At 39.1% G+C, this 13,872-nt stretch overlaps 1 protein-coding gene across 34 annotated transcripts in view; it reads left to right on the top strand.

Annotated features, from left to right (window-relative positions):
* LOC147016841 (uncharacterized) overlaps window positions 1-13,537 on the top strand; it is a 46,712-nt gene extending 33,175 nt beyond the window's left edge. For 30 of the 34 annotated variants that reach the window (XM_085845927.1, XM_085845918.1, XM_085845921.1 and 27 more), the window contains 19 exons: window positions 166-279; window positions 1,148-1,390; window positions 1,627-1,872; window positions 2,652-2,810; window positions 3,131-3,279; window positions 3,587-3,651; window positions 4,024-4,190; window positions 5,671-5,774; window positions 7,514-7,569; window positions 8,023-8,183; window positions 8,286-8,410; window positions 8,718-8,767; window positions 9,031-9,191; window positions 9,289-9,413; window positions 9,884-9,948; window positions 10,143-10,306; window positions 10,422-10,537; window positions 10,656-10,745; window positions 12,790-13,537. In XM_085845927.1, the coding sequence (XP_085702053.1) occupies window positions 166-279; window positions 1,148-1,390; window positions 1,627-1,872; window positions 2,652-2,810; window positions 3,131-3,279; window positions 3,587-3,651; window positions 4,024-4,190; window positions 5,671-5,774; window positions 7,514-7,569; window positions 8,023-8,183; window positions 8,286-8,410; window positions 8,718-8,767; window positions 9,031-9,191; window positions 9,289-9,413; window positions 9,884-9,948; window positions 10,143-10,306; window positions 10,422-10,537; window positions 10,656-10,745; window positions 12,790-12,846 (2,417 nt within the window). In that variant the 3' untranslated portion in view covers window positions 12,847-13,537. Of the gene's footprint in view, window positions 1-165; window positions 280-1,147; window positions 1,391-1,626; window positions 1,873-2,651; window positions 2,811-3,130; window positions 3,280-3,586; window positions 3,652-4,023; window positions 4,191-5,670; window positions 5,775-7,513; window positions 7,570-8,022; window positions 8,184-8,285; window positions 8,411-8,717; window positions 8,768-9,030; window positions 9,192-9,288; window positions 9,414-9,883; window positions 9,949-10,142; window positions 10,307-10,421; window positions 10,538-10,655; window positions 10,746-12,789 lie in introns of those variants that run through there. The other 4 variants (XM_085845919.1, XM_085845946.1, XM_085845926.1 and 1 more) reach the window with 4 other exon arrangements.
* The last annotated feature ends 335 nt before the right edge of the window (window positions 13,538-13,872 follow it).

Below are 13,872 nucleotides of genomic sequence, written 5' to 3'. Positions count from 1 at the left end.
GCTGGAGACAAGTTGAAATCAACAAAAGTCTTCTTTTGAAACATTTATTTCAAGCATGTTGTGGTGAAGGGGAGATTATTTGTGTAAAAGAAGGTCTTCTGAAAATAATTAAGTTTCAGACGTGCTTCCTTTTTGGAATATATTCACTGTGTTATCCATTTTCAGGAGCAACTACATCAACAGGAACTACAGCACCAACAACAGCACAAAGCTCTGAGGCATCGTCCCCAACAGTCCCCGCTACTGCTCCAACTACTTCACTCACAGGAACTTCCACAGGTGCAGAAACAACGAGCACAAGCACTCCCACTAGTGCAGCAACCACAGTGTTGTCATGAGCTCAAACCACACCAGCAACAGTAGTGAACGCTACAGGAAGTAGTGAGACATCTACCACTGGACCTTCAACAGGTCACATGTAAAATGGCCACAGTACTTCATGATGTTTTTATTCAAGCTCGATGCATGCTTAAAACAACAAATGTCTTCTTTTCAAAGATTTTTCAAATCAGGTTCTGGTAAATGAGAGATTATTGTCAGGGGTTCACGTACCTTGAATTCAGGTTCTCATGTGCGGCAAAAAACTCAATGAGTACTTTGAAGATGCGAGGAAAGTTCAAAAGCAAACTACAACAACATAGGATTTTGATGCAGGGTTTTCTCAGCTAATGGAGGAAAGACTCTTCCGTGATAATTCTGATACACAGTACTTAGTATCCAATGATTTCAACATTTAAGGTAAGTTTATGACTTTATAGATTTTCTTAAAAAGATGGAAGAGAGCGATCAAGCAAGGAAGAAGAAGAGGAGGTTCAGGAGCGTCAGGAAAGAAAAAATATCAGATTGGGAGTGTCTTCACTGGTGCGGGCCTTCTGAGAGAGCACTGACAGAGGAGCAATAAGTACACAAAGCTGAATGGTGCTTTCACAATCAGAGTGGTGCTTGTGAAAGCAGACGAGCATGATCGAAGCTGACATTTTTTTGTTTGTCAACACCAAACCATTTCTGTTGGTGCTCATTGGAGAACCAAATTAAAAAAATGTGTGAACCCCTGATGATAATCTTTTTTAACATGGTCTTCTGACAATAACTAATTTGTAGCATATCTTTCTTTTTACAATATAATGACCATGCTATCTATTTTCAGGACCATCCACAACAGCAGGAACGACAGCAACAACAACACAAATCTCTGAGGCATCGTCCTCAACAGCCCCCAGTACTGCCACAACTACTTCTTTCACAGGAACCTCCACAGGTGCTGATACGACGAGCTCAATCACTTCTTCTAGTGCAACAACCACAGCATCCTCATCGGCTCAAACCACAGCAGCATCAACAGTGAGCTCCACAGGAAGTAGTGCTGCATCTACAACTGGAGCTTCAACAGGTATTACTGTAAAAATGGCCACAGTATTTCAAAATGTTTTTACTCAAGCTGGAGACATCTTGAAATAAACAAAAGTCTTCTTTATTTCAAGAATTTCAAGAATTTATTTAAACATTTATTTCAAGAATATTGTGGTGAAGGGGAGATTATTTGTGTAAAAGAAGGTATTCTGAAAGTAATTAATTTTCAGACACTCTTTCTTTTTGGAATACATTCACTACGTTATCCATTTTCAGGAGCAACCACATCAGCAGCAACGACAGCACCAACAACAGCACAAAGCTCTGAGGCATCGTCCTCAACAGTCCCTGGTACTGCTCCAACTACTTCTTTCACAGGAACCTCCACAAGTGCAGACACAAGAAGCACAATCACTTACACGAGTGAAGCAACCACACTGCTGTCATCGGCTAAAACCACAGCAGCACCAACAGTGAGCTCCACAGGAAGTCGTGAGACATCTACAACTGAAACTTCAACAGGTATGACATGACAATGGCCACAAGATTTCTTGATGTATTTATTCAACCTGGATAAACGTTTTAGCCAGCCGGAACATTTTATGTTTTGTATCCCAATGATAGGCAGGATATGCATCGTGACCATAACCAAAATCAAATTGGCTTGTTCTTGGTACCTATCCAAGCCATCCACCAAGTTTCATCCGAATCCCTGCACAACCTTTTGAGATATCATACTATAAATCATTTTTGGCCCTATCTCTCAAAGGCGCAGAATCAATTAAAAAAAAAACTTGGTATCCGGATCCTCACCTCCTCCACTGCCCCCCCCCCCAAATAATCTTAATTTGTCCTCAACACACAAATATCCTGTCTATCAGGTTTTGTCCGAATTTGTCCTCATGTTTTGAGATATTGTGCGATCTATCATTTTGGCCCAGTCTCTCAATTGTGAAAAATCAGAGAAAATTAAAAAAACATATCGTATCCAGATCGGTATTTGGATCTTCTCCCAAATCGACACAATTTGTTAATCTCACACCCCAACCTATCCACCAAACTTTGTCCAAATGTGTCTGAAACTTTTTGAGATATCTTGCTCACAGACAAATAGAAAGCCAGACATCCAGTGGTGAAAAAAACAAATGTAGTGGAGGTAATGAACAAAAGTCCTCATTTGAAATATTGATTTCAATCATGTCATAACAGAGATTTTCGGCATTTTAAATGTTCTTCTGAAATATATAATTTTTCAGATACCTTTGTTTTTGGTATATATTCCCTTTGTTGTCCATTTTAAGGAGCAAGCACACCAGCAGGAACTTCGACGCCACTTCCCACCTCTCCAGTCATTACTTCGACTGCAGGAACATCAGCAACAACAGTAAAAAGTTCTGAGGCATCATCCTCAACAGCCTCTACTCCCACCACAACAACTACTGTGATACAGACCTCCACAGGTGCGAAACATTGACCACAATCATTTATACTGGAGCAACAACAGTGCTTTCGACATTTTAACCCCCAGTTATACAACATCTGTATGTAAGCATCATCAACAATCATTTCTGGAACTGTTTGTTAGTTGTCCAAGCATAAGTTGCAGCAACAGTTGTTTATCCAGAATCGACCACCCTCACCTCTGATACCATATTTGCACTTCTGCAGTGTCCTATGAAAATGCACATGAAAATGATCTCTTGCATTATGATCCTTGTCATCGATAAACCGGTTATTTTGTGTGTTTGAGATTTATAGATTGAAGTTTTGTTTTTCTCAGCTGCATCAACATTGTCTTCAACAACACAACCATCTACAAATGTCAAGTATGGCATAGGTTTCAAGATCGTGAATAAGAAATTCAACAAAGACTTGGAGAACAAGTCATCACGTGCCTTTAAAGAGCTGGCAACTGAAATTGAAACCGAGGTAAGATTCCGTAATTGTGATGTCGTTGTTTCTGCATTGTGTTTGTTTTTATTGTGGTGTGGAAGCACACTCTGCATTGGTGTGGAATCTCACAGTAATTTATCATGTTTGGATCTCGATGATGGATACTTGCTCTTTCATCGATCATTGGGAACGACTGTCTGTTTGACTTATGTCTTCATCTGTCCGTCTCATGTTCGTGCGTTTGGGTTTTACAATTGAAAGATGCAAAATCAAACTATTAATAATACACTTCTTGTTTTAAAACAGAGAAATGATTTTAATTTTTGTCCTCTTTCCTTTTCAGCTTGATAAGGTGTTCAACAAGATATATCCGTTAACGTTCATCAGCTGCAACGTTAAATCATTCAAGTAAGGAGAATATAATCATCTTTTGAAACGTTCTATTTTTTTACCTTTGCTTCCTGTATTTTGTTAAACATCTGTGTCTGAAACAGATGTGATATTCACATAAAATTTTACCTTCTTGAGTTCTGTTTTACAAAAAGTATTATTGGAGCAAGATACAATACTTGGTGATACCAACTTGCAATAAAATAATGTAAATTTCCATGGGAGGGGGGTGGGAGGGGGAGTATTGTGAATATGAAACTGCATCAAACTGTCACATTGACATGTGTTTATTTTTGGAATAAAAACATTCGGAAAGTTTAATTTAAATTTAATTTTTTGGGAAAGTGCTTTTATGAATCAACATTTCTCCTCTTTTTTAATTGTTTGCAGGAAAGGCTCTGTTGTTGTTCAGAGTGAGTCGATCTTTACAGAAAAAAACACACCACCTGCTGACAATGTTGTGAGAGCTTTCCATGGTGAACTCAACAAGACCGGAGAAAACGCAACCATTCCCAATACCAATCTTCAACTCGATGAGAATACCTTGCAAGTAGAATGTAATTAATCATCATCATATTTTGAAGCTCAGATAATCATACTACTGTATGTGTGTGTGTATGTGCGTGTGTGTGTGTGTGTGTGTGTGTGTGTGTGTGTGTGTGTGTGTGTGTGTGTGTGTGTGTGTGTGTGTGTGTGTGTCGGTGTGTCGGTGTGTCGGTGTGTATGTGTTCAAGTCGAATACACTCCCAAACTACTGGACAGATTAAGTTGAAGCTTGATGCTTGTTCTTGGTGTCTGCCAGAGAAGGTTTTCGGCAGCAGCAAAACTAAAATTGAATAGTCACAGGGGTTTGTGAGGTGGGGGATGGGGAACGAGGGGAACAAAAGTTTTCCATGTAAATTAGTATCGTGCAGCGTCTCTACCACTGGTAGAGTGTATTTACAAGTCCCATTAGCTTGCAGTATTACAATAGTATATTTGTATGAAAACGTTTTTTGAATGGAAAAACTACTTAGACAATTTACACGTGTGTTTTTCATTCGTATAGACTCCTAAACCACTGCACAAAATGAGTTGAAAAGTGGTGGTTGTGGTCTTCTGGGTGTGTATGGAAACGTGAAACTAAGTTGGGATGGCCACCTCCAACTTCGGTTTTTTTATGTTAAATGAGGGAATTATCATAAGGAGTGAGTGAATTATCACACATGCTAATGCAGTCCTGCAATGCTGGAAAGAGCATGTTGAAAAATGGATATTATTGCTGAAAAACAAAATTACCTCCGAGAAGGTGAACATATTCTGAATGTACATCCATCCATTGGGACCATACTCTATGCAGAGCATTGGTTTTGACTAAGCAGTATCCTTGGCTAGTGGGCACAATCCTGGATAGGTCGTCACTCCAACACAGTATACCAGCAAGCTGGCATGCATTATGCCAACCTCAGAAGGATGACAGGCAGAATCAACCACACCTGGTATTAATTCAACAGCTGAGTGGGATTTGAACTCAGGAGAACTCAGGATCCTCAGATCCCAAGCCCACCACCCTTCCATTTAAGCCAACACCAGGCCGAATGTACAATGGTCCGAAGAAATATTTTTATTTCCTACAATAATGACTTGCACCTCACTGTAGAATCGTATAACATGGAGTTTCTTGGACAACTTTGAGTTTCTCATTCAAAGATTGTTTTTGAATGCACCACACCTCACTGTAGAATCGTATAACATGGAGTTTCTTGGACAACCTTGAGTTTCTCATTCAAAGATTGTTTTTGAATGCACCACACCTCACTGTAGAATCGTATAACATGGAGTTTCTTGGACAACTTTGAGTTTCTCATTCAAAGATTGTTTTTGAATGCACCACACCTCACTGTAGAATCGTATAACATGGAGTTTCTTGGACAACTTTGAGTATCTCTTTCAAAGATTGTTTTTGAATGCACCAAGTATGACTGATGTCATGTTCAAAAAGACAGTTGTGTATTTTGTTTGAGTTTTACTAACCTGCTCCATCTCATCTCTTTTCAGCTGCAACCTTGAGAGACCCGTTGACCGTAAAGACTGAGTTTAATTCGACCAACATCCGTTACAATGACAGAAGCGAGACCATTCGCCAAAAGATCAACTCCCACGTAAGCAAAAAAACTCCAAAACTATTCGACATATAAAATACCGAAGTTGAGAGTTTACCACTTCAGGCATTTGTGACAGATATCAATGTATCAATAGGGATTGATCAATATACACTTTCCACCATGATAAACTGAACAAGTGATTGTTGTTGATGCAATTTATTTATGTCACAAGATGGGACACAGAAATACAAACCTCTGATAGAAATACATGCTGAAACATTACATGTACATTTCATTGTGACATAATCATGCAATTGCTGCATTTCGGTGGCAGTGAATGGTTTCACATATGGATCTAACGTGGAAGTAAAAATCTCAATACCGGGTATGTGCATCTCCAGCAGCAATCACTGCATTGCACTGTCATCACGTTAACCATGTGAGCATTCAAATCTGAGCCTGGGGAATGGCATTCCATGCCCGAATCAACTACTGTTCCAGCTCGAGGGTCTGTGTCTCCCTTGGCAAGGTTTGATCACGATGATCATTGCTGTCCTCAAGATGTTCAATTGGGTTTAAATCTGGCAAGATGGCAGCCCAGGGTATGATGACATTAACATTGGCATTGACAAGAATGTTTGTGGTTTGAATGCCCAGTGGGCAGGAAAATTTTAGTGCATAAAGATGATTCCTGGACAATGTTATTCAAGGGTAGGCAACACATGTTGCTGGAAGATCTCATTCATGTGTCCATCTGCGATCATATTACCATGCATACAGATAAAGTTGATGTGAAAGGTGACACCCCACATCATATTTCCACATCCAAAATTTGTGGCTTCCTGATCACAGACTGGGGCACATCACTTATTGCGTATTCTGTGGACTATGGACAACAATCATGCCTTTCAAGGAGAAACCTGGATTTTTCACTGAGCATAACTCTACCTCCATGTCCATCGGACATGCTGATTTGATCACTGCAGGCATGCTTGGAAGTGTCGCGGCGCAAGTCTTGGACAATGAACAGGATAGCAGGCACAGATCAGTGTACCACAGAGATGCCTCAATATGTTGTTTACACTTGTCCTGTAAGGTCCAGGAAGTGTGTTTGTAGTATAATGTGCAGTTTGAAAGGGACTCTGGAGATGAGTCGTGCGAATGTATTGGAGTCCTGAGTGTCCTGAGTGGGAGTCATTATTCTGGGACGTCCATTTCTTGGTATATCTCTTGTTGATCCAGTGGCTTGATAATTTCTTCTGAGATCATGAACAGTTCCTCTCTTCAGGTTAAAGAACCTTGCAACATGGCTAATGGAAGACCCTACTTGAAAGTGTCCAATGATTTGATTCCTCTCTTTTTCTGATAGATGTGGCATTGTAAGGGATTGTTAAATAATGTAACCCGTATGTGTTTTTTGTGTGATCCACATGCTGATGTTTCATGATCCACACAAATTTGTCCAGAATTTCTAGCCACCTCGAAAAACCTAAAGGTGCATGAGTTGCACGAGCTGAACAATTATTCCATGAGGAAATTACGTGATGGGGAAACTTCCAATCAGTTCTGCACATCCCTCATGCCAAAAAAGCCCTTTGAATGAATGCTGCAACATTCCTTCAAAAATTACATTATCAATTCCACATGTTCAGATTTTTATGGAGGAAAGTTACATCACTGCAATAACATATTAATTCCTGTGTAATTTACATGAACGGTCAAGCAATTTGACGTGTGAACATGTGATCAATGCAAACAACAAAAGTATATTTTGTCATTTTTCTTTCTCCTTATAGTTTCAGTCAATGATGGGAAAATATGGAGAAGTCACAAACGTCACCACTGAATTTAAGTAAGTGTTTCTCATGAAATTTTAACTAACCTCCATTAAGCCTGGTGATGGCTTAATGGTTAGGGTGGCTGGCTTGGGATATCAGGGTCCTGAGTTCTCGCCCTGTTGGCCACTGAATTAACACCAGGTGCGGTTGACTCAGCCTGTCGTCCTTCTGAGGTTGGCGAAATGAGTACCAGTGTACTGGTGGAGGGGCACAGCATTAGTGGCACAGCCGTGCTTCCAATAAATTATAGCTACCTGGCAGCCAAGCTGCCATACGCATGAACAGAACAGAACAGAACAGAACTAACCTCCACTTCCCAGCAAGTATCGTGCTCTTCCTGCAAGATAATTCGTCCCCGTTACCCACCGAGGCTCCGTTAGACTGCAGTAAATGTTGATTGGTTTTATTGAATTATCGTGCAGTTGTTCCATGAAAACAGCATGTACTGCACTTCCTTAATCCCGCAGAGACAAAGATGGTTTTCTCGGTATTGCTGTGACGACGTCAGTGAATCGCACAACCAACATCCCCAGTGCCAATGTGTTTGATTTGATCCTACAAAACTTGACAAATGGAGAACTGGGAGAGACGAAGATTTTCATTGATGAAAAGAGCATCATGGTCGACGGTACGTCCAAGTCCCTCTGTGAGACTTCAATTTAATGCAGGGAGTTGTCTTAAAGGTAATGCACCTATATCCCCCATGTGCTGAGGCTTGGTGTCGTTTTAGGAATGAATTCAGGATACAACCCACTCAACATCGAATTTGTCATCACCAATGAAATATTCGTGGATCAGTTTGTAAACCGAACCAGCACGGAATACAAAACACTCGGGGATAAAGTTTTCAATGCGGTAAGATGCACTTTCACGAACTTTTTTCTTGTTAGTACAAAATGTATTTATCTTTGTTGGAAAAACTAACTTTGATTGTGAAGGGTGGGAGCCATCATCGAGATAATCATAAATCTCACATTCAGTCTTTTTATTTTTTGAACTATATTCCCTTAAGTATTCTGATTGTATAACTCTCTTGTGTTATCAGTCTATTTTTTTCAATTGTATGAAATGATCTACAGTAAATGAAATTTAATGTTGATATTCCAGGGTGGGTTTATAATCTCATGATCTCCAAAGGGTCAAATATTTCACTTTCTTGCAGATGCAAAATATTGTGAACAAGTCGTCACTTTCATCAAGTTATTCATTCAAGTAAGTGTCTGCCACCTGCACACAAGCATCCAGCTCCTGTACCTCAACAAAAACCGATAATTCCCACACTGGCACACAAACGTACAGTTCCCACACCTATGCATGAACGTACACCTTCTGGAGTGTAATTACATTGTTATATGATGTTGTGAATTGATGGGCCATGGTTATACATATTATCTGCTTTTCTGAAGTTTTTTTGTTTTTGTCGTACTAAATAAATATCCTCATAACTTTGTTTTTATCCCAAATGTGCTTCTCAGGAACAATTCTGGCAAAACAAAGGTGATGTACAACGAAATGTATCATGAAATTCAAAATCTCAAGCCCCTCTTTGATGGATTTATCAGCAACATTGAGAGAAGCACGAATGTCTTCAAGCCGACAGACTTGGAGGTGGATGAAGATACCATTTTCATCAATGGTATGTACTGAGGCTTTGTCCTGTTCTGTGTTTGACTACAACAGACAACAATCAATGGATCATCGAGTTCATTCTCTTGCATTGTCCGTCTTCACAGGAAAACAGATTCCATTCATCACCTTTCATACCAATTTTAGGATTATCAACTTAAAACACAACGCCTCTCTTTCGGACAAGAAGAGCGAATATTACAAGAACACCAGTGACAAAATAACAGGCGCGGTAAGTCAGACAAATCGAATTGATGGGTACAATGATTTCACTTTATCAACAAAATATTTTTCTATAAATTGAATGAAACAAGTCTGAAGAAATGTACACCGATCTTTATTTTATATTTATTATTAATGTTTATTTCATTACGAGAGCCGTTCAAAATGTTATTTGAAACGGGATAATGACAATCATCCAAGAAATGCTGACTTTTTTATTATTGCATATAAAACAGACATCGCTCAGAAGGAAATATTTTCTGCCTTGTTCATCATATGTAGTTGTATATTGAAAAAAGAAAAATGTTGTCATTCTTGAATTAATTAATGTGACTAATCTCGTTTTGAGAATTTTTGGAACACCCCTCGTGTTATACCATTGCGTTGTTGATTTTTGATGATGATTATTCTCAAACTAGTCAGATGATTTAACAGGAATGGTTTAGTTTTCCTGAAGATGTGCATGTCTGTGTTTGACAGATGAATCGGATTTTTATGACAACCAAAAGTCCAAACTTCAGAAAATATTCCATAAAGAAATTTTCGTAAGCATTTGTTTCTTCCTTCGTTTTAAATTGCTTGTATGTTGAGTGTCGCCCTGTTTTTTTTCTTCTTCTGTTTCCCGACAAATGATTATCGTTTAATGAATCTTTGCATTTACAGGGATTCGATTTTGAAAAAAATTTTTGAGAAAATATTGGCCACAATTATGTGAATGTTGCAATTTTGACGTCTGCAGGGCAGGTTCCGTGCTGGTGGATGCGGCCATGCAGTTTTATAACACCTCTCCGAAAGAAGATGAAATATATGATTCTATCGTTGAATCCGCTAATGACGAAAATGTCTGGCAGGGCCTTGAGCTGGATACAAGATCTGTTCAAGTGAATGGCACAGACATAAAAGGTAAGTTGCATGTATAACACTCCTGTTGCTTCTCTGAACACATTGTTTGGCCAAGTATTCAGGCCATGCGTACATGCCTATGCTACCACAAACCAAATGTTCTCCAACACCACAGATAAAGATGTCTGCGACCCCAAAACAACAAGATGTGATACCTTCCCCAGATGGGCGATAGCTCTCATTGTCATGTGCATTCTACTATTACTGCTTGCCATTCTGTTCGGCATCTTGGTGAGAGCATAACCTTTCTTGCAGCAAGATACTTTGGGGGTTTCAGTTGGGATTTTGAAAACAAGGACAAAATCGTTGAAATTTCTGGATCGACGTTATGGTTGTTGTGCCGTTTCAGTATATGAAGAACTGCCTTCCAATCGCCAGCATGAAGCATAAATTATACACACTACCGATACCAAACACGTTTCCACAAGGCAGAATACAGGTACGTGAAGCGTCGCGTCAATCAAGATTGAGGGAACAGTCTGACCCTGGGTCACCATTGTGGGACTACAGCACTTTGATGCAATTTTTAAGTATTCCACCAGTTTTTTTATATTCAAAGAAAATGTTTTAAATCTATCCAAAGACCTCCAAAGTGTATATTACCATGGACCACTATCTGATAAATGGAACTGTGTGCAGTGGTCATATAAGCTTGTGATAAACACCTGTCATGGTCAGTATTACATTTATTTATACAACTTGGAGGCTCAAACAAACACCCTTCCAAAGATGAAGCAATAACTGTTGAAAATTTAAAGTAGAGTTAAAAAAAAAGTGTGTCGAGCTCAACTTGGAGCTTCACTTATCTTATTAACGGTGATCTGCACAAACAAGATTTTGAGAATCTATGAAGGTTTCAAGATGAAATGTATTTTATTTCTCTCTTTAAATGACAATAAAGTTAGCTATTCAGTTCCAGACTATTATTACCTCCACCACCGGAGGTGAAGGAGGTTATAATAAAAGATGTCTGCGACATCTTTATTTTCACCTCTCTGTCTGTCTGTTTCTTACTTGGCAAAAAATATTTTGCCAAGTATGTTGGTCTGTAGCGTTTGGCACACAGTTTTTGGCCACACTTTTCAAGTAATCGTTCTGAATTTTTGTGTGTGTCGGTGACCGGCCAAGGACAGCAATGCTTAATTTTGGTGAAGATCCGAATGCGGTTCTGGATCTGAGAATTTTAAAAGTGATTCTTCACCACTGAGAGATAGGGTCAAAAATGATATGTAGCACAAATATCTCAAAAAGTTATGGATGGATTCACACAAAACTTAGTGGACAGGTTGGGACTGCCACAAGGAAGAATTTTTTCAATTTTGGTGAAGATCCAAATCCAGATCTGGATACGATAATTATTTAATTTTTAACTGATTGTTCACCATTGAGAAATAGGGCTAAAAAAAAAAGATATTGCATGATATCTCAAAAAGTTGTGGACGGATTTAGATGAAACTTGGTGGATGAGTTGGTTAGGTAACAAGAACAAGCCAATTCGATTTTGGTTCAGGTCTGGCTTCAGATCCGGCCCATCAGTGGGATATAAAATGTAAACTATTCAGCCTGGCAGAGGTATGTGCTCCACCGAGTGTCGTTTCGTTTCGCCAAGTTGTTGCTCTATGAGTGATTTTTCATTTGTCTGTTTGTTTGTCTGTGTGCAGAATATCTCAAAATGTTGAGGACGGATTCGGCCGAAACTTGGTGGACACGTTGGGTGTGTGACAAGGAAAAATTGATTCAATTTTGGTGAAGATCCGAATCCGGATCCACATCCGATAATTTTTTCAGTGATTCTTCAGCATTGAGAGACAGGGCTAAACTCATATGTAGCATGATATCTCAAAAATCTTTGGGACGGATTTGGATGAAACTTAGTAGACAGTTTGGTTGTGTGACCACGACAAATTGATTTGATTTTGGTGAAGATCCGAATCAGTATCTGGATAAAAGAATTATTTAATTTTTTAAAGTGATTCTTCACCATTGAGATAGGATTGTATAGCATGGATAGCTCAAAAACTATTGTATAAAATAATATTTCAAAAAGTTATTGGGCCCGATATGTTCTCGTGGATCAGGCATTACATGGCAGAGGTATGTGCTCTACCGAGTGGTCTTCTCGTTATTTGTTTTATTCATTGACTGGTATATGGGACCTGAATTGAGGAGAGGGGAAGTGCGGAGAGGCAGAGGAGGAAGGTGCTCTTTTGACATGAAGCCAAATTTGTTTGATTCAGGAATGCCAATTTAGGAATTTCTATATAAAATAAACTTCACTCTGAAGGATAGACAATAAACAACAATTCTGATTGGTCCGCTTTGTGTTCCCATATGAGCACTACCTTCTAAGGCAATGAATCCCAAATTGAAATCCCACTTCCTGCATTAATTTGTAGATTGAGTATGTACAAACTTGATTGAGCCTTTGACACGATAAAATATATGCAGACTCATCTAATGTTGTTGTTGTTGTTTCATTGCAGAAACTTCCGCAGTACCGACCACACAAAATGGATGGCATTTACTCTGGATACGATTAAAGGGTCAAAAAAGTGTAAAACGGTTGGGGGTGGGGGGTGACTTCATTTATCTATTTAATTTGTACTTTAAATGCGTTAATATATTATACTACCCCTTTAACGGCCCCATTTGATCCCACCTTCTCATGGGGTCAGCCAGGAGATGTTTTTGGCCCAAGTCTTTCACGAACCAGCTGGCCAAGCCTGGCATTTCACTAAAGGATGACGGAATTTGTAATTCGTTCAGCTTGTTGGCAATAACTCACTAACTCTTCATGAAAGACATTGTGAGCTTTTTAATGTTCATGAACGACCAGTAATGGCAAACGGGTCCTCTACCTTTACATCCTTCCAATGGATGGTACACACAAGGAGTTGCTCTTCATTTGAAACACCAGGGTCAGAGTTCACAACTGGTTTGAGATTCGAGCCCAGGCTTGGCGTTTCCAAGCTATCCTGCAAGCCAAAATACGTTAATATATCATGTACTGCTAGATGACTGAAACTGATATGATGATGATGGCAGTTCATGTGACGTTAACAATGGCATCAAAATAGACATTTTGCACTTTTTCTCACTTTTAAAAATATTTAGATTAATATATTGCAAAGTATTACATGTGATGAATATGAACATTTATTTAAAATTATTTTATTATCCAGTGAATTGCACATGAAATATGAATGCAATAAAACATGAAATTTTTATGAAGAGTTCATAAAATTTGTCTGAATACCGAATCCAGATCTTCACCAAAATTGAACCAAGTCATCCTTGCCACACACAGAACGTGTCCATCAAGTTTTGTTTGAGTCCGTCCACAACTTCTTGAGATATCCTGTTACATATCGGTAAAGCCCCATCTCTGAATGGTAAAGAATCACTTGAAAAATTATTGTGGTCGGATCTGGATCCGGATCTTCATCAAAATCGAATCAGATCGTCCTTGTCACACACCCAACCCACCCACAAAATTTCATCTGGATCCGTCCACAACTTTTTGAGATATCCTGCATACAAACAGACAGACAGGGGTGAAAACATAA

This window comes from Eptatretus burgeri, chromosome 11 (genome assembly GCF_056783735.1).
Source record: "Eptatretus burgeri isolate ZD-2024b chromosome 11, Ebu_testis_v1, whole genome shotgun sequence".
NCBI classification, from domain to species: domain Eukaryota; kingdom Metazoa; phylum Chordata; class Myxini; order Myxiniformes; family Myxinidae; genus Eptatretus; species Eptatretus burgeri.
Note: the sequence above shows the minus strand (reverse complement) of the source record. Positions and strands in the feature narration are given on the sequence as shown.